At 38.6% G+C, this 27,882-nt stretch overlaps 1 protein-coding gene across 1 annotated transcript in view; it reads right to left on the bottom strand.

The window, feature by feature from the left end:
* The window catches only part of LOC115137487 (15-hydroxyprostaglandin dehydrogenase [NAD(+)]), a 44,888-nt gene that overhangs the window by 14,334 nt on the left and 2,672 nt on the right, over positions 1-27,882 (bottom strand). The window contains exon 4 of the mRNA XM_029673811.2: positions 16,129-16,225. Coding sequence (XP_029529671.1) covers positions 16,129-16,225 — 97 coding nt within the window. The remainder of the gene's footprint in view (positions 1-16,128; positions 16,226-27,882) is intronic.

Raw genomic sequence — 27,882 nt, 5'->3', positions numbered from 1 at the left:
TCAAGTTCAGAATGGCTGTCAATAAAAACCCATACAGCGCTGTGAAGCGCAGAGACAGAACCCTTACTGAAACAGCCACTAAGTTGCAATTTAGGCGCTTATTATTGCCCAAATCTGCCATTTTCAACTTGTATACAGATACGAGTGTAAAGGGCTACATGATTTAAAACATGATTTTAACGTACTTTTCCTGACTTTCTCAACTAACTCTGCTTGCTGTATAATCTGCAGTTCTGTCCATTGTATCGTTGACTTGGTACTGTGTTGCTGTTGTTGTCCTTGGGGCGTTTTATTCTCAGCCATGACGTCATATATATTGTTGGGTATGTTCACCTCTAGAGTCTTGAATGATGCATAACAAATCACATCTAGTATGATTAATGACATTCTATAATAACAATGTATGGTTTCTTGGGAGTTAAGAGTCACCAAGAACACAACACGATGAAAAATCCCACACCACATACAAAATGCTAAGCTAGGAACCCTGGGACTAAATACCTCCTTCTGCGGCTGGGTCCTGGACTTCCTGACGGACCGCCCCCAGGTGGTAGGGGTGGGCGGTAGCGGGTCTGCCACTCTGATCCTCAATAAGGGGGCCCCTCAGGTGGTGCCTGCTTTGTCCCCTCCTGTACTCCCTGTTCACCAACAACTGCATGGCCAAGCACGACTCTAATACCATAATTACATTGGGGCAGGCGGTGTCAGAGGAATGCCCTAAAAATTGCCAAAGACTCCAGCCACCCTAGTCATAGACTGTCCTCTCTGCTACCGCACGGCAAGCGGTACCGGAGCGTCAAGTCTTGGTCCAAAAAGGCTCCTTAACAGCTTCTACCCCCAAGCCATAAGGCTGCTGAACAGCTAATATCAAATGGCTATCTAGACTATTTGCATTGAACACCCCCTTTTTTTTAAACTTTGCTGCTACTAGCTGTTTATTATCTATGCATAGTCACTATCTACATGTACATATTACCTCAATTACCACGATTAAACTGTACCCCCACACATGAATCAGTACCAGAACCCCCAGTATATAACCTCATTAGTTATTTTATTGTATTACTTTTTAAAACTTATTTAGTTAATATATTCTCAACTCTTAATTTTCTAAAAAACTGCATTGTTGGTGAAGGGCTTGTAAGAAAGCCTTTCACGGTAAGGTCAACACCTGTTCTATTCTACCCACAAAATACAACCTAGCACTCTGGTATCCTGCAAACCACGATCCCTTCTGCATTTTACACCCCGATTTAAAATACAGAAGTCTGGTACATTATTCATCTCATATGCATACGTATATACTGTACTCTACATCATCGACTGCATCCTTATGTAATACATGTATCACTAGCCACTTTAACTATGCCACTTTGTTTACTTTGTCTACATACTCATCTCATATGTATATACTGTACTCGATACCATCTACTGTATGCTGCTCTGTACCATCACTCACTCATATATCCTTATGTACATATTCTTTATCCCCTTACACTGTGTATAAGACAGTAGTTTTAGAATTGTTAGTTAGATTACTTGTTGGTTATCACTGCATTGTCGGAACTAGAAGCACAAGCATTTCGCTACACTCGCATTAACATCTGCTAACCATGTGTATGTGACAAATAAAATTAGATTTGATTTGATTTTGCACATGTTGTCAATGTTTGCCGTTTATAGAAATACTTGTACATTGCTAGTCATGTCTGCCTTGTCGACCTGGTAGCTACTGAGGTAAGACAGGTGGTCTCACAGACAGCACACATACAAATGTTCTCGTCAGAATAGCCTGGTTTGATATAGATGACAGCGTGTTTTCCTGTATGCAGAATAAGCTAGTTACCGCTGCTGTGGGGCGAGCCCAAAGGGAGGTGCTGATTTGAGGTGGGCTGTTCATTTCGATGGATACATGGAGTCGGGCCTTTGCTGACAAGTTTCTCAAATACCAGCCCCTCGGATCACGCTTGGACAGCCTTGGATATAAGTGCAAGTTGGTGACAGTAGTATTTGACAGTCTCGGCCACATACATATGGTGAGTGGCCTTCAGATTGCAGAGAGCAAAGCAACTGGCCGAAGTACTGCTCGGTTTCAGCTGTTACTGGCAGCCTCGCTTTGTGGAGAAGGTGCTTTTTGTATCCTCAAAATGCTCTTGTATCCAAAACCTTTAAAATAGTTTTTATCCATCTTAATGTAATGCAATTTGTGGATTCAAATAAAGTATTTAAAAATGTGTACTTGTGTGTTTTCCTTCCCCCCCAAAATGCTCCAAGATTATTGTCAACTGATACCCTTGGTACATTTCAGGTTAGGCTCCTCTTACCACACATCATGAAGAACAGGGTGAACCAAAACAATGATTTGCATCAAACATAACATCCAATATAGGAGCTATCAGTCAGTCAGTCAGTTCGTCAATCAGTCAGTCATTGCACAACTTGCCAGTGAGGGAAGAAGCCTGTACCGAACACTGCAGTGGGTCCACCTACATTCCAAAGTCCCTGGTCCCATTAGAGGCAGCTGCCAGTTAAAACGGGGCCTGTGAGCGCCTGCAGCTTTTGCTGCGGTTGTACATCAAGCAGCATCCTGCCAACCGTTTCTTCTCAATGGAAAAGAAAACAAACTGATGTCATGTCAACGGTGTTTTGGCTTTGGGGGTAGAGATCATGTGTGATGTTGTCCATTGTAGCTAGCCTATCTAACAGTTCTATCACTGTTACATAATCACGTTCAGAGTGATTAAAACAATATTTAGCATATTTATATATTTCCCCTTTCTGTAATACATTTCCAGTGTTCTATTTATGACACTCAAGGTGCACGTTGATGGTCACTAGGCGTTATACTGAATGTTATGGATTATGCTCATATCGGTTGATAGTGATTGACGCCAGACTGGAGGTACAAGGACACACTGATTATTCACGGTTGTATTGATGACCTTCTGTGGACACTGATTCTGTAGCAGCTGACAAAGCCGCTGCCTTGGTTTTGAACTGCGAGCCTCTCGGTCTGGTGTTTCCAGAACATTTGGTGTTGTCTGACTTAGAATATAAAAGGGCCCGTCTCCAAGAGGCCAGTTAGAAATGATATCTGCTTCTGTGCTGGAGGCGTCTCCCTGTGGCAACTTGTAATAAACCAGCTTTTATTTCTCAATTCTCTCTTCTTTAGTCCATCTGGAAATTCCAAAGAGGATGAGACACTAAGGTTTTCAGCTATGTTCGTTTAGCGAAGCTTCAGAATCAGCTCTCTGGAGGTGAGTCAATTGTGTTGACCCCTCTGTGGTGGAGACTTTTCTGGCTTCTCCCACCAAGGGGTATTTCTGAAATGTGATGAACGAGCCTCGTTGTACTGTCAATTAATGATCTTGGTTTTGTTGTAATTGACAGAGTTAAAAGTCCATGGATAAAAGTCACTTCTCCAGTCAACTGCATGTGTGGTTTGTGTGCTGCAAAACACTGAATTTGGGAAGGGTGTGCCTTGTTCGACCCGGTTGGGGTTCCGAGTACGTGAGTGCTCTGTGCATATCGATAATAACCCATTTAAAACCTCAAGTGGCATCGGCAGTGTCATCCTGGTGGGAAAAGTAACCAATCGGTTTTAAATACCACACAATTGGGAGAGCCCTCTGGGACCAGGGATTAGCAACATCTGGTCATTTTTAGATACTGTTAGCAAAGGATACAGTGCTACTGTTTGCACGGTGTGTGGCGAGGTGGTTATTTTGGACAAGTAGGGCATAACCTCTCGTGGGTAGAGCCTGTGTGGAGTGTTTGTTTGTTTGTTTGTTTGGTACGGTGGGTACCTCAGTTTGTGGTGGTGTCAGAGTGCGGGCCCGTTCACCATAGGTGAACTATACGGTTCACTTCCGTGTCTGGTCCATTACGGATCCTGTTCTCACGTTTTAGGTTGTTGGTTCACTTTTGAGACTGACTGTATTCCCTCCCCCAAATCTAGACTGGATGTCACGACTTCCGCCGAAGTCGGCTCCTCTACTTTCTAGCCATCGCCGCTCCATTTCTCATATATCCATTTGTTTTGTCTTGTTTCATACACACCTGGTTTTCATTCCATAATCTGCATGTATTTAGTCCTCTGTTCCCTTCTATGTCTTTGTGTGTAATTGTTTATTGTAATGGTGTATGTTCGCGCGCTATACGTTTGTATTCGCGTTCTGTGTTTTTTGGGCACTTAGATGTCATGTTGTGCCTATTTTTTAGCGGAATAAAAGTGCGTCTGTTTACTCTACTCTGCTCTCCTGCACCTTACACAGCCGTAGCACTGGATTTGCTTACCAAGACGACACTGAATGTTCCTGAGTGGCCTAGTTTCAGTTTTGACTTAAATCTGCTTGAAAGTCTTTGGCAAGACTTGAAATGGCTGTCTAGCAAAGATCAACAACCAACTTGAGAGAGCTTGAAGAATGTTAAAAAGAATAATGGGCAAATGTTGCACAATTCAGGTGTGCAAAGCCCTTGGAAATGTACCCAGAAAGACTCATAGCTGTAATCTCTGCCAAAGGTGATTCTAACATGTATTGTCAGAATCACCACATTGACATTAGAGTATTTACCACTTTGACATTAAAGTATTTCGTGTGGATCGTTGACCAAAAATGATAATTAAATACGTTTTAATCCCACTTTGTAACAACAAAATGGCAAGGGGTGTGACCACTTTCTGAAGGCACTGTATCGGAATCACCCACAGGCATGGTTGGGGAATGTCTTGTTTTGGTTAGTAGCATAACTTATCACTTATCTGCTAGCGACAGCACTGAGGAATAGCATCTACATGTAGCGTAATGATAGAATATGATGTTACCAGGTGCACAGGGATGTGTTTACGCATCTGGAAAACATTTGGACGATCTTGGACATGCACAGAGTACAACCATGTGGTTGTAAACTGGTTGAAATGACGTCATTTCAACCAGCTTTGCCTGTTGTGCTGGGACAACTTGAATCGGAAGCGTCTCTCTCTCCGTCTCGAAACTATTATGCAATGAGTAATGAGCGAGAGAGAAAGAAACGAAAAAGAGAAAGAGGCTGCTGAGACAAGGGAAGAAAACATCACAGGAAGAAATGGGGCAGCAGGTAGCCTAGCGGTTAGAGCGTCGGATTGAATCCCCGAGCTGACAAGGTACAAATCTGTCGTTCTGCCCCTGAACAAGGCAGTTAACCCACTGTTCCTAGGCCATCATTGAAAATAGGAATTTGTTCTTAACTGACTTGCCTAGTTAAAAAGGTTAAATAATGTTATTATTATGTTTTTTTTTAAATCAACCTCAGCAGGAGAATGATTAACCTCCAGTCTCCAGTTAGGACAGTCAACTCAGTCGTCAGTCCAAAGTTCAGTTGGAGTTTGAATTTCAGCCCAGGATCTAAACGACCTACAATGGAACTATTTCACAACTCTCTCTTTAGTTGCTCAGTGTATGAGTTTGGGGATTAGGTCCAAACAACCACAAAATCCTGTCATCCAACATCATCTATCATCCAACACAGCCACAGAACAATATTTCACCAGAACCCCATGATGGATGTCAACACATAGATAATGCGTGTGAATGAGCCCAATGGCGTCATACGTCTCACTTGTGATAAACATATAGTCTTGATTACATTTAGATTTATGACATCTGTGTGACTGAATAGAGTCACATGGAATATTTAGCAGAGAATCATCTTGATCCGAAACGGTTTGTGAATTGGCTGAGGGAGAATGGAGTTCAGGCATATCTGTGTCAAAGTGCAGACAGACAGACAGACAGACAGACAGACAGACAGACAGACAGACAGACAGACAGACAGACAGACAGACAGACAGACAGACAGACAGACAGACAGACAGACAGACAGACAGACAGACAGTTAGTGATAAAGAGGGAGAGAGAAAGAGAGAGAGAGAAGAGAAAGAGAAGAGAGAGATCCTAAACGGTTTGTGAATTGGCTGAGGGAGAATGGAGTTCAGGAATATCTGTGTCAAAGTGCAGACAGACAGACAGACAGACAGACAGACAGACAGACAGACAGACAGACAGACAGACAGACAGACAGACAGACAGACAGACAGACAGACAGACAGACAGACAGACAGACAGACAGACAGACAGACAGACAGACAAAGAGGGAGAGAGAAAGAGAGAGAGAGAAGAGAAAGAGAAGAGAGAGATCCTAAACGGTTTGTGAATTGGCTGAGGGAGAATGGAGTTCAGGAATATCTGTGTCAAAGTGCAGTGAGAGAGAGAGAGAGACAGAGAGACAGAGAGAGAGAGACAGAGAGAGAGAGACAGAGAGAGAGAGAGACAGAGAGAGAGACAGACAGAGACAGTTAGTGATAAAGAGGGAGGGAGAGAGAAAGAGAGAGAAGAGAGATCCTAAACGGTTTGTGAATTGGCTGAGGGAGAATGGAGTTCAGGAATATCTGTGTCAAAGTGCAGAGAGAGAGAGAGAAACAGAGACGGAGACAGAGACAGAGAGACAGACAGACAGACAGACAGACAGAGAGAGAGACAGAGAGAGAGAGACAGAGAGAGAGAGACAGAGAGAGACAGACAGAGACAGAGAGAGAGAGAGAGAGAGACAGAGAGAGAGAGACAGAGAGAGACAGAGAGAGAGAGACAGAGAGAGACAGAGCGAGAGACAGTTAGTCATAAAGAGGGAGGGAGAGAGAAAGAGAGAGAAGAGAAAGAGAAAGAGAGAGATAGAGAGAGAGAACATAAAACACCAAATAAAAAGGAAGTGATTCCCAAACCTTCCATAACAAAGCCATCACCTACAGAGAGATGAACCTGGAGAAGAGTCCCCTAAGAAAATTGGTCCTGGGGCTCTGTTTACAAACTGACCCCAGAAAGCCCCAGGACAGCAACACAATTAAACACAACCAAATCATGAGGAAATAAAAAGATAATTACTTGACCCATTGGAAAGAATTTACAAGCATTACGCTACACTAACATCTGCTAACCATGTGTATGTGACCAATAAAATGTGATTTGATTTGAATTAACAAAAAAACAGAGCAAACTAGAATGCTATTTGGCCCTAAACAGAGAGTACACTTGGGCAGAATACATGACCACTGTGACAAAATTAAGAAAAGCTTTGACTATGTGCAGATTCAGTGAGCATATCCTTGCTATTGAGAAAGGCCACCGTAGGCAGACCTTGCTCTCAAGAGAAGACAGGCTATGTGCACACTGCCCACAAAATGAGGTGGAAACTGAGCTGCACTTCCTAACATCCTGCCCAATGTATGACCATACTAGAGACACATATTTCCCTCAGAGTACGCAGACCCATAAATTCCAAAACAAATCCAATTTTGATAAACTCCCATATCTACTGGGTGAAATTCCATAGTGTGTCATCGCAGCAGCAAGATTTGTGACCTGTTGCCACAAGAAAAGGGCAACCAGTGAAGAACAAACACCATTGTAAATACAACCCATATTTACTTTCCCTTTTGTACTTTTAACTATTTGCACATTGTTACAACACTGTATATATACATAACATGACATATAGAATGCCCCTATTCCTTTGAAACTTTGTGAGTATAATGTTTTCATTTTATATGATCCATTTCACTTGATTTGGCAATGTTTCCCATGCCAATAAACCCCTTTGAATTTAGAGAGCGAGAGAAAGAAAGAAAGAAAGAGAGAGAAAGAGAGAAGTCACCATCCTCAGTTTATACACTGTTCAACCTTAATCAAACACAAGCAACTATGTTTTCAGCACTGATGTTTACATTCCAAAGGCCTGAGAACAGCCTCCCAACGATACAGTCTGTTTTCGGATCAAATGATTAGAATTGCTTAGCGTTCGCACTGGAGATTTCAAGCACAACATTCTCCAGTTGTATTTACTACTGTTTTATTACTGAAACTTAAATGTATTACCTATGGTATTGTCAAGTAGTATTTCAACAAGCAGACCCAGGGGCCGGCTCTGGCCTTTTGGGGGCATAAGTGAGATGTAGTAAAAAATATATATATTTTATTTATTTAACCTTTATTTAACTAGGCAGATCAGTTAAGAACAAATTCTTATTTACAATAACGGCCTACCAGGGAACAGTGGGTTAACTGCCTTGTTCAGGAGCAGAACGACAGGTTTTTACCTTGTCAGCTTGGGGATTCGATCCAGCAACCTTCGGTTACTGGCCCAAAGCTCTAAATCTCACTTATGCCCCCTAAAAGGCCAGAGCCGACCCCTGGGTCTGCTTGTTGAAATACTACTTGACAATATCATAGGCTACCTGCTGCCTCAAGTTGGGCCCCCCGGGCAAATCATTTTAGTGGCCCCTGTGAAACATTACGTATTTACCTTATTTATTTTATATTAATGGTTAACAATGAATATTTAACTAATAGTAAGATATTGCTGTCCTACTAATGCTGTGTTTTTATGGTCTCCACTCTAGTTCCCTGTAGCTAATCTGGGCATATGGTCACTAGAGATGGCTTGAGCTGACAAATGAGTTAAACACTGCATTATATAGACAGGAATGTGTTTTACTAGAGATAGCTTAAGAGAATATCAATCTCTCGTTGTCTCAAAATCATCCTTGCATCTGGGAAACTAAGCAAGGGTGGGGTTAAGACAACAACCCCGTGCAGATAACGACCGGATGAAATCTTATGACGCCCCTTGGTCTGCACGGGCCATGACTAAGCATTCTGAACCAGCCATGACTAAGCATTCTTAGTGTCAGCTATATAAAGAACTCTGCATTTCTGTAAAGGTTAGGCTCTCGGGTTGACCAGTCTCATTATTGCAATAATTAAATCGATATTGAATAAAGATGATAGTTTGAAGAAATGACAACGTTTCTCACTTGACCCCCCCCCCCCCCTCGACAGCAGAGAGAAAAATGAACGTTTGAAAGTCAATTTCCTGCAATTCTACCATTTTTCAATGACTTATGCCATGTAAATAATATATGAGTGAGAGTAACCAACAAAATCAAATGGGGGCCACCTGGAGGTCAGGGGCCCTGGGCACGACACCAGCACTCCCGGTTGGTATTCGGCCATGATTACTACAAGTTTAGATAGCTGGCTAGACTAACATACCAATCCATTTTCATTTTGCCGACATGGCTAATTGAGTGACTGTCAGTGACAGACATAACAAGAGACAAATTGCTGATGCATAACCAAATTATTCGAACTTGTACCTTATATATTCTACTATTCTAACCTTTAACACTAAGAGGAGACCCCGACTGAGTAATTTAAAAAAAATAAACACAGATAGATCATTATTTTTTGGGGGAGCATAATGTTGAAATTGTGAGAGTAATAATTCAATAATTTTTCAATTTGGAAGGCATTTCCATTGGGAATTCATAGAACATTGCTTGGCACGCTGTATAATTTGACCACATCAGTGCAATTGTTACAATAATAATCCATATAAAGTACAGTCATTTGTTAGAATGAGAGGTACGTGTCAAAGTGAAACCAATGTTGACATACTATAAGACTGAGATAATGGGAGATTGCATGAGAGACGGCTAACCTTGCTCTGTTGGAAGATTTGGCACACGCTGCATTTTGCAGAGAGCAACTTTTTAGAGACAGATGGCACATTTTCTGCATTAAGTACAGGTTGGCTCATCAGATATCTCTTCTCAAAAATCCTATACCATTGTTTTTTGGAAGGTTTAAGACGTACTTTAAAAAGGATACCATTCCAAAATGCATACCATTCCGGTGCACATCCAAGTGCTATCCACCCTCTGGTTTTCGGCAACGGACACTTTTCAGTGGAGGCTTGCCGATCACAGCCCTCCATGAGCCAATATTTTCGATGCAATCATCAGCAAAACAAACATTAACAAGTGCAATTTCCATGCACCATCTCACAACAGGTGGGTTCCCAAACATGAACGGCTCAATAGACGTCACTCTCATCAGCATAACATCACCAGCCTAAACTATTTCAACTATGTAAACAGAAATGGATGGATGGATGGCTTGTTGGCGAGTGTTGCCTACTCAAGTATACAGTGGGGCAAAAAAGTATTTAGTCAGCCATCAACTGTGCAAGTTCTCCCACTTAAAAAGATGAGAGAGGCCTGTAATTTTCATCATAGGTACACTTCAACTATGACAGACAAAATGAGAAGAAAAAATCCAGAAAATCACATTGTAGGATTTTTAATGAATTTATTTGCAAATTATGGTGGAAAATAAGTATTTGGTCACCTACAAACAAGCAAGATTTCTGGCTCTCACAAACCTGTAACTTCTTCTTTAAGAGGCTCCTCTGTCCTCCACTCGTTACCTGTATTAATGGCACCTGTTTGAACTTGTTATCAGTATAAAAGACACCTGTCCACAACCTCAAACAGTCACACTCCAAACTCCACTATGGCCAAGACCAAAGAGCTGTAAAAGGACACCAGAAACAAAATTGTAGACCTGCACCAGGCTGGGAAGACTGAATCTGCAATAGGTAAGCAGCTTGGTTTGAAGAAATCAACTGTGGGAGCAATTATTAGGAAATGGAAGACATACAAGACCACTGATAATCTCCCTCGATCTGGGGCTCCACGCAAGATCTCACCCCGTGGGGTCAAAATGATCACAAGAACGGTGAGCAAAAATCCCAGAACCACACAGTGGGACCTAGTGAATGACCTGCAGAGAGCTGGGACTAAAGTAACAAAGCCTACCATCAGTAACACACTACGCCGCCAGGGACTCAAATCCTGCAGTGCCAGTACATGTCCAGGCCCGTCTGAAGTTTGCTAGAGAGCATTTGGATGATCCAGAAGAAGATTGTGAGAATGTCATATGGTCAGATGAAACCAAAATAGAACTTTTTGGTAAAAACTCAACTCGTTGTGTTTGGAGGACAAAGAATGCTGAGTTGCATCCAAAGAACACCATACCTACTGTGAAGCATGGGGCTGTTTTTCTGCAAAGGGACCAGGACGACTGATCCGTGTAAAGGAAAGAATGAATGGGGCCATGTATCGTGAGATTTTGAGTGAAAACCTCCTTCCATCAGCAAGGGCATTGAAGATGAAACGTGGCTGGGTCTTTCAGCATGACAATGATCCCAAACACACCGCCCGGGCAATGAAGGAGTGGCTTCGTAAGAAGCATTTCAAGGTCCTCTAGTGGCCTAGCCAGTCTCCAGATCTCAACCCCATAGAAAATCTTTGGAGGGAGTTGAAAGTCCGTGTTGCCCAGCAACAGCCCCAAAACATCACAGCTCTAGAGGAGATCTGCATGGAGGAATGGGCCAAAATACCAGCAACATTGTGTGAAAACCTTGTGAAGACTTACAGAAATGTTTGACCTCTGTCATTGTAACGGCTTTCTAATGGTGAAGGAGAGTCGGACCAAACTGCAGCGTGTCTATTGCGATTCATCTTTAATAAACAAACGTAACACACGACAAAACAATAAACGAAACGAAAACCGAAAACAGCCTATACAAGTGTCTACTAACCTCTAACAAGGACATCAAGACACACAGGACAATCACCCACAATACAACCAAAGAATATGGCTGCCTAAATATGGTTCCCAATCAGAGACAACGGTAAACACCTGCCTCTGATTGAGAACCACTTCAGACAGCCATAGACTCTCCTAGAACACCCCACTAAGCTACAATCCCACTATACACACATACCAAATTCCCAAGACAAAACACACCACAATACAAAAACTCTATGCCACACCCTGGCCTGACCCAATACATGAAGAAAACACAAAATACTTAGACCAGGGCGTGACAGAACCCCCCCCCTAAGGTGCGGACTCCCGAACGCACCTCAAAACAAATAGGGAGGGTCCGGGTGGGCGTCTGTCCATGGTGGCGGTTCCGGCGCGGGACGTGGACCCCACTCAATTACTGTCTTAGTCCCTCTTCCTCGCGTCCCTGGATAGTCCACCCTCGCCGCCGACCATGGCCTAGTAGTCCTCACCCAGAACCCCACTGGACTGAGGAGCAGCTCGGGACTGAAGGACAGCTCGGGATTGAGAGAAAGCTCGGGATTGAGAGAGTGAGAGAAAGCTCGGGAGTGAGAGAAAGCTCGGGAGTGAGAGAAAGCTCGGGAGGAGTCGGGAGTGAGAGAAAGCTCGGGAGTGAAAGCTCGAAGTGAGAGCTCAGTGAGGTAGATGAAGCTCAGGGAGAGAAAGCTCAGATGAGAGAAAGCTCAGGAGTGAGAGAAAGCTCAGGGTGGCTCAGGCAGGTAGATCCTGGCAGATCCTGGCTGGCAGGTGGTTCACGCAGATCCTGGCAGATCCTGGCTGACTGGCGGATCCTGGCAGATCCTGGCTGACTGGCGGATCCTGGCTGACAAGCGGATCCTGGCTGATCCTGGCTGACTAGCGGATCTGGCAGATCCTGGCTGACTAGCTGGTCTGGCAGATCCTGGCTGACTGGCGGATCCTGGCTGACTGGCGGATCCTGGCTGACTGGCGGATCTGGCAGATCCTGGCTGACTGGCGGATCCTGGCTGACTAGCGGATCTGGCAGATCCTGGCTGACTGGCACTTCTGGCGGATCCTTGCTGACTGGCGGATCCTGGCACACTGGCGGATCCTGGCTGAATCGCGGATCTAACTGATCCTGGCAGACTGGCAGATCCTGGCAGACTGGCGGCACTGGTGGCGCTGGGCAGACTGGCGGCGCTGGGCAGACTGGTAGCTCAGGCGGCGCTGGGCAGACTGGCGGCACTGGTGGCGCTGGGCAGACGGGTGGCTCAGACGGCGCTGGGCAGACTGGCGACGCTGGGCAGACTGGCGACGCTGGGCAGACTGGGAGCACTGGGCAGACTGGCGACTGGCAGACTGGGCAGACTGGCGGCGCTGGGCAGACTGGCGGCGCTGGCAGACTGGGAGACTGGCGGCGCTGGGCAGACTGGGAGCACTGGCGGCGCTGGGCAGACTGGGAGCACTGGCGGCGCTGGGCAGACTGGGAGCACTGGCGGCGCTGGGCAGACTGGCGACGCTGGGCAGACTGGCGGTGCTGGGCAGACTGGTAGCTCAGGCGGCGCTGGGCAGACTGGCGGCACTGGCGGCGCTGGGCAGACGGGTGGTGGCTCAGACGGGTAGCTCAGACGGCGCTGGGCAGACTAACAGCTCTGGATGCTTCATGCAGGCTGACAGCTCTGGCTGCGCTGAACAGAGGAGTACTGGTGCCTCTGGAATGAGGGGCTCTGGCGCCTCTGGCATGAGGGGCGGTAGCTCTGACAGCGCCGGACAGGCGTGAAGCTCCGGCAGCGGCGCCGGACAGGCGGGACGCTCCGGCAGCGCTGGACAGGTGGGACACACTGTAGGCCTGATGCGTGGTGCTGGCACTGGTGGTAATGAACCGAGGACACGCACAGGAAGCCTGGTGCGGGGAGCTGCTACCGGAGGGCTGGGGTGTGGAGGTGGTACTGGATAGACCGGACCGTGCAGGCGCACTGGAGCTCTTGAGCACCGAGCCTGCCCAACCTTACCTGGCTCGATGCCCACTCGAGCACCGGCCGATACGAGGAGCTGGAATATACCGCACCGGGCTATGCACCCGCACTGGGGACACCGTGCGCACCACTGCATAACAAGGTGCCTGCCCGGTCTCTCTAGCCCCCCGGTAACCACAGGAAGTTAGCGTAGGTCTCCTACCTAGCGTAGCCATACTCCCTGTGAGCCTCCCTCCCCCCAATACATTTTTGGGGCTGATTCTCAGGCTTCCTTGCCAACCGTGTTCCCTCGTATCGCCGGCTCCTCACTCCGGCTGCCTCTGCTCTCCTAAGTGCCTCCACCTGTTCCCATGGAAGGCGATCCCTTCCCGCCAGGATCTCCTCCCATGTGTAGCAACCCTTGCCATCCAATATATCGTCCCATGTCCAATCCTCATTGTGCCGCTGTTGCTGCCTTTGTTGTTTCTCCTGTGGCTCCTGCCTGTTGACACGCTGCTTGGTCCGTTTGTGGTGGGTGATTCTGTAACGGCTTTCTAATGGTGAAGGAGAGTCGGACCAAACTGCAGCGTGTCTATTGCGATTCATCTTTAATAAACAAACGTAACACACTACAAAACAATAAACGAAACGAAAACCGAAAACAGCCTATACAAGTGTCTACTAACCTCTAACAAGGACATCAAGACACACAGGACAATCACCCACAATACAACCAAAGAATATGGCTGCCTAAATATGGTTCCCAATCAGAGACAACGGTAAACACCTGCCTCTGATTGAGAACCACTTCAGACAGCCATAGACTCTCCTAGAACACCCCACTAAGCTACAATCCCACTATACACACATACCAAAATCCCAAGACAAAACACACCACAATACAAAAACTCTATGCCACACCCTGGCCTGACCCAATACATGAAGAAAACACAAAATACTTAGACCAGGGCGTGACAGTCATTGCCAACAAAGGGTATATAACAAAGTATTGAGATAAACTTTTGTTATTGACCAAATACTTATTTTCCACCATAATTTGCAAATAAATTCATTAAAAATCCTACAATGTGATTTTCTGGATTTTTCCCCCTCATTTTGTCTGTCATAGTTGAAGTGTACATATGATGAAAATTACAGGCCTCTCTCATCTTTTTAAGTGGGAGAACTTGCACAATTGGTGGCTGACTAAATACTTTTTTGCCCCACTGTATTTGCCATTGCTATGGCAACTTGAATTCTCCCAACGGTCCTCTTTTTGTAGTTGTTTTTATTTTTACTGGTCAAGTCACAACTGAGTAAGCCAAATAAAACCTTTTGGTTGTACTCTGACACTAGCACCTCTATTTCAGTTACAGAGAAGAAAAAAAAAGAAACATTTTTTGGTTGCGCTGTTGTATTTCATGGTACGGATTTGAATATCCCCCTCGGGTGTTAAAGGGAGGATTTTGACCATATATGGTTAATTAAGGGCGTTTCAAATTGCAAACAGCCAAGGTTGTGCTACAGCACTGAGGCTGAGAACAATTTGTATTTATCAATGGTTATCTCCTACCAGTGTGGGTATGACGATTGCAGGATTGTTTGATAAATCACAATTTTTCTATGGGTACCAACATTCTAAATTCTGTTTGTTAGTAGTATTTTAGAATAGTTTCTACCGAATATTAATAAATGAGGTCCAGGGTTAAAATACTGTCTGAAATCATTTCAAATACTTTAGTGGTGCTTGATTGAGCTTGCCTGTTGCAATGGAATAGTCGCAAAAGTCCAAACCCCACCCAGCTGGTACTCAAAGCAGACTTGAGAAAACGCCGAAAGCATTTGAAAGATTTTGAATAGTATGTGAACCCAGGTGTGCTGCTTATATGAAAACAGATTTAGTGACACTTGACTGAGTCTCACAGTCAGTGGGCTGTCTGTCATGGCATTACTGTCTCCACTCCAACAAATCTATCCCAATCCAACACAGCCCACCACCCACCAGCCCACCACCGCACCACCCACCAGCCCACCACCCACCAGCCCACCACCCACCAAATTGAACCCCCCCACTTCCTTGTCAGTTTAATGATTTTACTGCTGGATCAAGATGTAAGCCATTGAACCACCAGGCAGACATTCAGACAATTCTTGCACAAAGTGGTTGCGCTAGCTGACTTGGATTGCACCAATAATATGCTTTCTCAATCTCCACATGCTGCTGTGGAGAAAGATTGAAAAATGAGAAGTACTGTAGTTGTTAGTTTGCCGACTGAGGCGATAGAACAGCCTTAACCTACCCCACTAAGCAAATAGGAGACGCACACAGCAATGCTTATTGTCCACTGTGAAAACACCATCAAACTCCAATCTATCAAGCGGTGATGTTGTAATGTTTGCTTTACACCTGTGATGTGTTATGGTACACCGTGTAACCATATCGTACCAAAACAAAGGCCTGGGAATTTCAACAATAACAGTGAATGAAGTCAATGTGGTTCTTTATAGCTGATGACCTGTGACATATTCCATTAGATAGGGGTTGCTCACATCAGCTGAAAGCAACCGCATTGCCAAAGACATAGCAAGTCATTCCCACATCCACATACACCACTGTTTCCCGTTTTCTTCTGTCTGTGAAGGCTTCCATGTATTGACGTGCAGCGTGCGGTACATAAAGGATTGATGCATGTATGGAGCAGCCTTACCTGCCATGGATGAGACATTGATGATGACTCCTCCTTCTTTTCCATACTCTTTGCTCATATGATCCAGGGCCAGGTAAGTTCCCTTGATGACTGATGTCTACGGAGAGAAACAAGAGGGCTCGAGTTTCAATATCCAACACATACAACAGGCACACTGTGTTGCTCTTATTCACACTGTGGTAGAACTCTTCGCTGATGTCACGTAATGTAAACAAGGCTAAACTATAGAATCGTGTAATATAATGTAAACTAGGCTAAACTACAGCATCATGTAATATAATGTAAAACAGGCTAAACCACAGCATCATGTAATATAATCTAGGCTAAACTACAGCATCATGTAATATAATGTAAAACAGGCTAAACTACAGCATCATGTAATATAATCTAGGCTAAACTACAGCATCATGTAATATAATCTAGGCTAAACTACAGCATCATGTAATATAATCTAGGCTAAACTACAGCATCATGTAATATAATGTAAAACAGGCTAAACTACAGCATCATGTAATATAATCTAGGCTAAACTACAGCATCATGTAATATAATCTAGGCTAAACTACAGCATCATGTAATATAATCTAGGCTAAACTACAGCATCATGTAATATAATCTAGGCTAAACTACAGCATCATGTAATATAATCTAGGCTAAACTACAGCATCATGTAATATAATGTAAAACCGGCTAAACTACAGCATCATGTAATATAATGTAAAACAGGCTAAACTACAGCATCATGTAATATAATGTAAAACAGGCTAAACTACAGCATCATGTAATATAATCTAGGCTAAACTACAGCATCATGTAATATAATGTAAAACAGGCTAAACTACAGCATCATGTAATATAATCTAGGCTAAACTACAGCATCATGTAATATAATGTAAAACAGGCTAAACTACAGCATCATGTAATATAATGTAAAACCGGCTAAACTACAGCATCATGTAATATAATGTAAACTAGGCTAAACTACAGCACCATGTAATATAATCTAGGCTAAACTACAGTATCATGTAATATAATGTAAAACCGGCTAAACTACAGCATCATGTAATATAATGTAAACTAGGCTAAACTACAGCATCATGTAATATAATCTAGGCTAAACTACAGCATCATGTAATATAATCTAGGCTAAACTACAGCATCATGTAATATAATCTAGGCTAAACTACAGCATCATGTAATATAATGTAAACTAGGCTAAACTACAGCGTCATGTAATATAATGTAAACTAGGCTAAACTACAGCGTCATGTAATATAATGTAAACTAGGCTAAACTACAGCACCATGTAATATAATGTAAAACAGGCTAAACTACAGCATCATGTAATATAATCCAGGCTAAACTACAGCATCATGTAATATAATCCAGGCTAAACTACAGCATCATGTAATATAATGTAAAACAGGCTAAACTACAGCATCATGTAATATAATGTAAAACAGGCTAAACTACAGCGTCATGTAATATAATGTAAACTAGGCTAAACTACAGCACCATGTAATATAATGTAAACTAGGCTAAACTACAGTATTGTGTAATATAATATAGGCTAAACTACATTATCATGTAATATAATGTAAAACAGGCTAAACTACAGCATTCATGTAATATAATGTAAACTCATGTAATATAATGTAAACTAGGCTAAACTACAGCATCATGTAATATAATCTAGGCTAAACTACAGCATCATGTAATATAATGTAAAACAGGCTAAACTACAGCATCATGTAATATAATGTAAAATATAATGTAAAACAGGCTAAACTACAGCATCATGTAATATAATGTAAAACAGGCTAAACTACAGCATCATGTAATATAATGTAAAACAGGCTAAACTACAGCATCATGTAATATAATGTAAAACAGGCTAAACTACAGCATCATGTAATATAATGTAAAAACAGGCTAAACTACAGCATCATGTAATATAATGTAAAAAGCACATGTAATATAATGTAAAACAGGCTAAACTACAGCATCATGTAATATAATGTAGGCTAAAAACTACAGCATCATGTAATATAATGTAAAACAGGCTAAACTACAGCATCATGTAATATAATGTAAAACAGGCTAAACTACAGCATCATGTAATATAATGTAAAAACCGGCTAAACTACAGCATCATGTAATATAATGTAAAACAGGCTAAACATCATGTAATATAACAGCTAAACTACAGCATCATGTAATATAATGTAAAACAGGCTAAACTACAGCATCATGTAATATAATGTAATGTAAACTAGGCTAAACTACAGCATCATGTAATATAATGTAAAAAGGCTAAACAGCATCATGTAATATAATGTAAAAAACAGGCTAAACTACAGCATCATGTAATATAATGTAAAAAACAGGCTAAACTACAGCATCATGTAATATAATGTAAAACAGGCTAAACTACAGCATCATGTAATATAATGTAATATAAAAACAGGCTAAACTACAGCATCATGTAATATAATGTAAAAAACAGGCTAAACTACAGCATCATGTAATATAATGCTAAAAATCATGTAATATAATGGCTAAACTAAATCATGTAATATAAGCAGGCTAAACTACAGCATCATGTAATATAATGTAATAAAAAAAGGCTAAACTACAGCATCATGTAATATAATGTAAAACTAGGCTAAACTACAGCATCATGTAATATAAATAGGCTAAACTACAGCATCATGTAATATAAGGCTAAACTACAGCATCATGTAATATAATCATGTAATATAAAACAGGCTAAACTACAGCATCATGTAATATAATCTAAAGGCTAAACTACAGCATCATGTAATATAATGTAAAACAGGCTAAACTACAGCATCATGTAATATAATGTAAAACAGGCTAAACTACAGCATCATGTAATATAATCTAAAACAGGCTAAAACTACAGCAGCATCATGTAATATAATAAAACAGGCTAAACTACAGCATCATGTAATATAATGTAAAACTAGGCTAAACTACAGCATCATGTAATATAATAGGCTAATCTAGGCTAAACTACAACTAGGCTAAACTACAGCATCATGTAATATAATAGGCTAAATCATCATGTAATATAATGTAAAACAGGCTAAACTACAGCATCATGTAATATAATGTAAACTAGGCTAAACTACAGCATCATGTAATATAATCTAAAACAGGCTAAACTACAGCATCATGTAATATAATCTAGGCTAAACTACAGCATCATGTAATATAATCTAGGCTAAACTACAGCATCATGTAATATAATGTAAAACGGCTAAACTACAGCATCATGTAATATAAACTAGGCTAAACTACAGCATCATGTAATATAATGTAAAACAGGCTAAACTACAGCATCATGTAATATAATCTAGGCTAAACTACAGCATCATGTAATATAATGTAGGCTAAACTACAGCATCATGTAATATAATGTAAAACAGGCTAAACTACAGCATCATGTAATATAATGTAAACAGGCTAAACTACAGCATCATGTAATATAATGTAAACTAGGCTAAACTACAGCATCATGTAATATAATGTAAAACAGGGCTAAACTACAGCATCATGTAATATAATGTCATGTAAAACTAGGCTAAACTACAGCATCATGTAATATAATCTAGGCTAAACTACAGCATCATGTAATATAATGTAAAACAGGCTAAACTACAGCATCATGTAATATAATATAATGTAATAAACTAGGCTAAACTACAGCATCATGTAATATAATCTGCTAAACTAAAACAGTAAAGGCTAAACTACAGCATCATGTAATATAACAGGCTAAACTCATGTAATATAATGTAAACAGGCTAAACTACAGCATCATGTAATATAATGTAAAACTAGGCTAAACTACAGCATCATGTAATATAAAACAGGCTAAACTACAGCATCTAGGCTAAACTACAGCATCATGTAATATAATAAAATAGGCTAAAAAGCATCATGTAATATAATGTAAAACAGGCTAAACTACAGCATCATGTAATATAATGTAGGCTAAACTAGGCTAAACTAAACAGCACCATGTAATATAATAAATGTAAAACAGGCTAAACTACAGCATCATGTAATATAATGTAAAACTAGGCTAAACTACAGCATCATGTAAAAAGGCTAAATAATGTAATATAATGTAAAACAGGCTAAACTACAGCATCATGTAATATAATGTAAAACAGGCTAAACTACAGCATCATGTAATATAATAAAAGGCTAAACTACAGCATCATGTAATATAATGTAAACTAGGCTAAACTACAGCATCATGTAATATAATGTAAAACAGGCTAAACTACAGCATCATGTAATATAATGTAAAACAGGCTAAACTACAGCATCATGTAATATAATATAAACTACAGCATCATGTAATATAATCTAAAACAGGCTAAACTACAGCATCATGTAATATAATGTAAAAACAGGCTAAACTAAACTACAGCATCATGTAAAACAGGCTAAACTACAGCATCATGTAATATAAAGGCTAAACTACAGCATCATGTAATATAACCTAGGCTAAACTACAGCATCATGTAATATAATGTAAACAGGCTGTAAATATAATGTAATATAATCTAGGCTAAACTACAGCATCATGTAATATAATGTAAAACAGGCTAAACTACAGCATCATGTAATATAATGTAAAACAGGCTAAACTACAGCATCATGTAATATAATGTAAAACAGGCTAAACTACAGCATCATGTAATATAATGTAAAACAGGCTAAACTACAGCATCATGTAATATAATGTAAAACAGGCTAAACTACAGCATCATGTAATATAATGTAGGCTAAACTACAGCATCATGTAATATAATGTAAAACAGGCTAAACTACAGCATCATGTAATATAATGTAAAGCTAAACTCATGTAATATAATACAGGCTAAACTACAGCATCATGTAATATAATATAATAGGCTAAACTACAGCAGGCTAAACTACAGCATCATGTAATATAATAGGCTAAACTACAGCATCATGTAATATAATGTAAAACAGGCTAAACTACAGCATCATGTAATATAATGTAAACTAGGCTAAACTACAGCATCATGTAATATAATGTAAACTAGGCTAAACTACACAACAGGCTAAACTACAGCATCATGTAATATAATGTAAAAACAGTAATATAATGTAAAACAGGCTAAACTACAGCATCATGTATAATAATCCAGGCTAAACTACAGCATCATGTAATATAATCCAGGCTAAACTACAGCATCATGTAATATAATCATGTAATATAATGTAATAACTAGGCTAAACTACAGCATCATGTAATATAATGTAAACTAGGCTAAACTACAGCATCATGTAATATAATGTAAATCAGGCTAAACTACAGCATCATGTAATATAATGTAAACTAGGCTAAACTACAGCACCATGTAATATAATGTAAACTAGGCTAAACTAAACTACAGCATCAGTATTGTGTAATATAATAAAATAGGCTAAACTACAGCATCATGTAATATAATGTAAAACAGGCTAAACTACAGCATCATGTAATATAATGTAAACTAGGCTAAACTACAGCATCATGTAATATAATCTAGGCTAAACTACAGCATCATGTAATATAATGTAAAACAGGCTAAACTACAGCATCATGTAATATAATGTAGGCTAAAAATCTACGCTAAACTACAGCATCATGTAAAACTAAAACAGCATCATGTAATATAATGTAAAAATAAACTACAGCAATGTAATATAAAAACAGGCTAAACTACAGCATCATGTAATATAATGCTAAACAGCATCATGTAATATAATCTAGGCTTAAACTGACTGATTTACAGCATCATGTAATATAATGTAAAACAGCATCATGTAATATAATGTAAAACTAGGCTAAACAGCATCATGTAATATAATGTAAACAAGGCTAAACTACAGCGTCATGTAATATAATGTAAACACCATGTAATATAATGTAAAACAGGCTAAACTACATCATGTAATATAATGTAAACTAGGCTAAACTACATTATCATGTAATATAATGTAAAACAGGCTAAACTACAGCATCATGTAAATATAATAGGCTAAACTACAGCATCATGTAATATAATGTAAAAATAAGTAAATAATCATGTAATATAATGTAGGCTAAACTACAGCATCATGTAATATAATGTAAAAATGCTAAACTACAGCATCATGTAATATAATAAAACAGGCTAAACTACAGCAACATGTAATATAATCAGGCTAAACTACAGCATCATGTAATATAATGTAAAACCGGCTGTCAAAACTAAACTACAGCATCATGTAATATAATGTAAACTAGGCTAAACTACAGCATCATGTAATATAATAAAACAGGCTAAAAAACAGGGCTACAGCATCATGTAATATAACTAACAGCATCATGTAATATAATGTAAAAACTAGGCTAAACTACAGCATCATGTAATATAATGTAAAACAGGCTAAAATCATGTAATATAATGTAAAACAGGCTAAACTACAGCATCATGTAATATAATGTAAAACAGGCTAAACTACAGCATCATGTAATATAATGTAAAACTAGGCTAATCATGTAATATAATGTAAAACAGCATCATGTAATATAATGTAAAACAGGCTAAACTACAGCATCATGTAATATAATGTAAAACAGGCTAAACTACAGCATCATGTAATATAATGTAAACAGGCTAAACTACAGCATCATGTAATATAATGTAAAACAGGCTAAACTACAGCATCATGTAATATAATGTAAAACAGGCTAAACTACAGCATCATGTAATATAATGTAAAACAGGCTAAACTACAGCATCATGTAATATAATGTAAAACAGGCTAAACTACAGCATCATGTAATATAATGTAAAACAGGCTAAACTACAGCATCATGTAATATAATGTAAACTAGGCTAAACTACAGCATCATGTAATATAATAGGCTAAAACAGCTAAACTACAGCATCATGTAATATAATGTAAAACAGGCTAAACTACAGCATCATGTAATATAATAAAACTAGGCTAAACTACAGCATCATGTAATATAATGTAAAACAGGCTAAACTACAGCATCATGTAATATAATGTAAAACAGGCTAAACTACAGCATCATGTAATATAATGTAGGCTAAACTACAGCATCATGTAATATAATGTAAAACAGGCTAAACTACAGCATCATGTAATATAATGTAATATAAAAACTAGGCTAAACTACAGCATCATGTAATATAATATAATGTAATATAACTAGGCTAAACTACAGCATCATGTAATATAATGTAGGCTAAACTACAGCATCATGTAATATAATGTAAAACAGGCTAAACTACAGCTAAACTACAGGCTAAACTACAGCATCATGTGTAATATGTAAATGTAAAACTAGGCTAAACTACAGCATCATGTAATATAATAAGGCTAAACTACAGCAGGCTAAATCATGTAATATAATGTAAAACAGCTAAATCATGTAATATAATGTAAAACAGGCTAAACTACAGCATCATGTAATATAATGTAAAACAGGCTAAACTACAGCATCATGTAATATAATAGGCTAAACTACAGCATCATGTAATATAAAACAGGCTAAACTACAGCATCATGTAATATAATGTAAAACAGGCTAAACTACAGCATCATGTAATATAATGTAAAAAACATGTAATATAATGTAAACTAGGCTAAACTACAGCATCTAAACTACAGCATTGTGTAATATAATGTAAAAATATGTAATATAATGCTAAACTACAGCATCATGTAATATAATGTAAACTAGGCTAAACTACAGCATCATGTAATATAATGTAAAACAGGCTAAACTACAGCATCATGTAATATAATGTACAGCAAACAGGCTAAACTACAGCATCATGTAATATAATCTAGGCTAAACTACAGGCTAAACTACAGCTAAATCAGCATCATGTAATATAATGTAAAACAGGCTAAACTACAGCATCATGTAATATAAACTACAGCATCATGTATATATAAACAGGCTAAACTAGGCTAAACTACAGCATCAGCATCATGTAATATAATCTAGGCTAAACTACAGCATCATGTAATATAATCTAAAAGGCTAAACTACAGCATCATGTAATATAATGTAAAACAGGCTAAACTACAGCATCATGTAATATAATGTAAACTACAGCAGGCTAAACTACAGCATCATGTAATATAATGTAAACTAGGCTAAACTACAGCATCATGTAATATAATGTAAAACTAGGCTAAACTACAGCATGTAATAATCATGTAATATAATGTAAAACAGGCTAAACTACAGCATCATGTAATATAATCCAGTAATATAAACTACAGCTAAACTCATGTAATATAATCCAGGCTAAACTACAGCATCATGTAATATAATGTAAACAGCTAAACTACAGCATTATGTAATATAATGTAAACTAGGCTAAACTACAGCATCATGTAATATAATGTAAAACAGGCTAAACTACAGCATCATGTAATATAATGTAAACTAGGCTAAACTACAGCACCATGTAATATAATGTAAACTAGGCTAAACTACAGTATTGTGTAATATAATATAGGCTAAAAACTACATTATCATGTAATATAATGTAAAACAGGCTAAACTACAGCATTGTGTAATATAATGTAAACTAGGCTAAACTACAGCATCATGTAATATAATCTAGGCTAAACTACAGCATCATGTAATATAATAAACAGGCTAAACTACAGCATCATGGCTAAACTACAGCATCATGTAATATAATGTAAAACAGGCTAAACATGTAATATAATGTAAAACCGGCTAAACGCAGCATCATGTAATATAATGTAAAACAGGCTAAACTACAGCATCATGTAATATAATGTAAAACTACAGCTAAACTAAACAGCATCATGTAATATAATGTAAAACAGGCTAAACTACAGCATCATGTAATATAATGTAAAACAGGCTAAACTACAGCATCATGTAATATAATGTAAAACAGGCTAAACTACAGCATCATGTAATATAATGTAAAAAGGCTAAACTACAGCATCATGCTAAACTAAACTACAGCATCATGTAATATAATGTAAAACAGGCTAAACTACAGCATCATGTAATATAATGTAAACGGCTAAACTACAGCATCATGTAATATAATAAACTAGGCTAAACTACAGCATCATGTAATATAATGTAAACAGGCTAAACTACAGCATCATGTAATATAATGTAAAACAGGCTAAACTACAGCATCATGTAATATAATGTAAAACAGGCTAAACTACAGCATCATGTAATATAATGTAAAACAGGCTAAACTACAGCATCATGTAATATAATGTAAAACAGCACCATGTAATATAATGGCTAAACTACAGCATCATGTAATATAATGTAAAACAGGCTAAACTACAGCATCATGTAATATAATAAAACAGGCTAAAACAGCATCATGCTAAACTACAGCATCATGTAATATAATGTAGGCTAAAAAACAGGCTAAACTACAGCATCATGTAATATAATGTAAAACAGGCTAAACTACAGCATCATGTAATATAATGTAAAACAGGCTAAACTACAGCATCATGTAATATAATGTAGGCTAAACTACAGCATCATGTAATATAAAGGCTAAACTACAGCATCATGTAATATAACAGGCTAAACTACAGCATCATGTAATATAATGTAAAACAGGCTAAACTACAGCATCATGTAATATAATGTAAAACAGGCTAAACTACAGCATCATGTAATATAATCTAGGCTAAACTACAGCATCATGTAATATAATAGGCTAAACTACAGCATCATGTAATATAACAGGCTAAACTACAGCATCATGTAATATAATGTAAAACAGGCTAAACTACAGCATCATGTAATATAATGTAAAAGGCTAAACTACAGCATCATGTAATATAATGTAAAACAGGCTAAACTACAGCATCATGTAATATAATGTAGGCTAAACTACAGCATCATGTAATATAATGTAAAACAGGCTAAACTACAGCATCATGTAATATAATGTAAAACAGGCTAAACTACAGCATCATGTAATATAAAAAACTAGGCTAAACTACAGCATCATGTAATATAATGTAAACAAGGCTAAACTACAGCATCATGTAATATAATGCTAAACTACAGCATCATGTAATATAATGTAAAACAGGCTAAACTACAGCATCATGTAATATAATGTAAACTAGGCTAAACTACAGCATCATGTAATATAATCTAGGCTAAACTACAGCATCATGTAATATAATGTAGCTAAACTACAGCATCATGTAATATAATGTAAAACTAGGCTAAACTACAGCATCATGTAATATAATCTAGGCTAAACTACAGCATCATGTAATATAATGTAAAAGGCTAAACTACAGCATCATGTAATATAATGTAAAACAGGCTAAACTACAGCATCATGTAATATAATCTAGGCTAAACTACAGCATCATGTAATATAATGTAGGCTAAACTACATATAATGTAAACTAGGCTAAACTACAGCATCATGTAATATAATGTAAACATGTAATATAAGGCTAAACTACAGCGTCATGTAATATAATGTAAACTAGGCTAAACTACAGCACCATGTAATATAATGTAAAACAGGCTAAACTACAGCATCATGTAATATAATCCAGGCTAAACTACAGCATCATGTAATATAATAAACCAGGCTAAACTACAGCATCATGTAATATAATGTAAACTAGACTAAACTACAGCATTATGTAATATAATGTAAACTAGGCTAAACTACAGCATCATGTAATATAATGTAAAACAGGCTAAACTACAGCGTCATGTAATATAATGTAAACTAGGCTAAACTACAGCACCATGTAATATAATGTAAACTAGGCTAAACTACAGTATTGTGTAATATAATATAGGCTAAACTACATTATCATGTAATATAATGTAAAACAGGCTAAACTACAGCATTGTGTAATATAATGTAAACTAGGCTAAACTACAGCATCATGTAATATAATCTAGGCTAAACTACAGCATCATGTAATATAATGTAAAACAGGCTAAACTACAGCATCATGTAATATAATGTAAAACCGGCTAAACTACAGCATCATGTAATATAATGTAAAACAGGCTAAACTACAGCATCATGTAATATAATGTAAAACAGGCTAAACTACAGCATCATGTAATATAATGTAAAACAGGCTAAAACAGCATCTAAACTAAAACAGCATCATGTAATATAATGTAAAACAGGCTAAACTACAGCATCATGTAATATAATGTAAAACCAGGCTAAACTACAGCATCATGTAATATAATGTAAACTAGGCTAAACTACAGCACCATGTAATATAATGTGTAAACTACAGCATCTAAATACAGCACCATACAGTATTCATGTAATATAATATAGGCTAAACTACAGCATCATGTAATATAATGTAAAACAGGCTAAACTACAGCATCATGTAATATAATCATGTAATATAACTAGGCTAAACTACAGCATCATGTAATATAATGCAGGCTAAACTACAGCATCATGTAATATAATGTAAAACAGGCTAAACTACAGCATCATGTAATATAATGTAAAACAGGCTAAACTACAGCATCATGTAATATAATGTAAAACAGGCTAAACTACAGCATCATGTAATATAATGTATAAAATAAATAGCATCATGTAATATAAAAACAGGCTAAACTACAGCATCATGTAATATAATGTAAAA

The sequence above is a fragment of the Oncorhynchus nerka genome, linkage group LG11 (genome assembly GCF_034236695.1).
Source record: "Oncorhynchus nerka isolate Pitt River linkage group LG11, Oner_Uvic_2.0, whole genome shotgun sequence".
NCBI classification, from domain to species: domain Eukaryota; kingdom Metazoa; phylum Chordata; class Actinopteri; order Salmoniformes; family Salmonidae; genus Oncorhynchus; species Oncorhynchus nerka.
The sequence above is the reverse complement of the archived record's forward strand: the minus strand, read 5'-3'. Positions and strand labels throughout refer to the sequence as shown.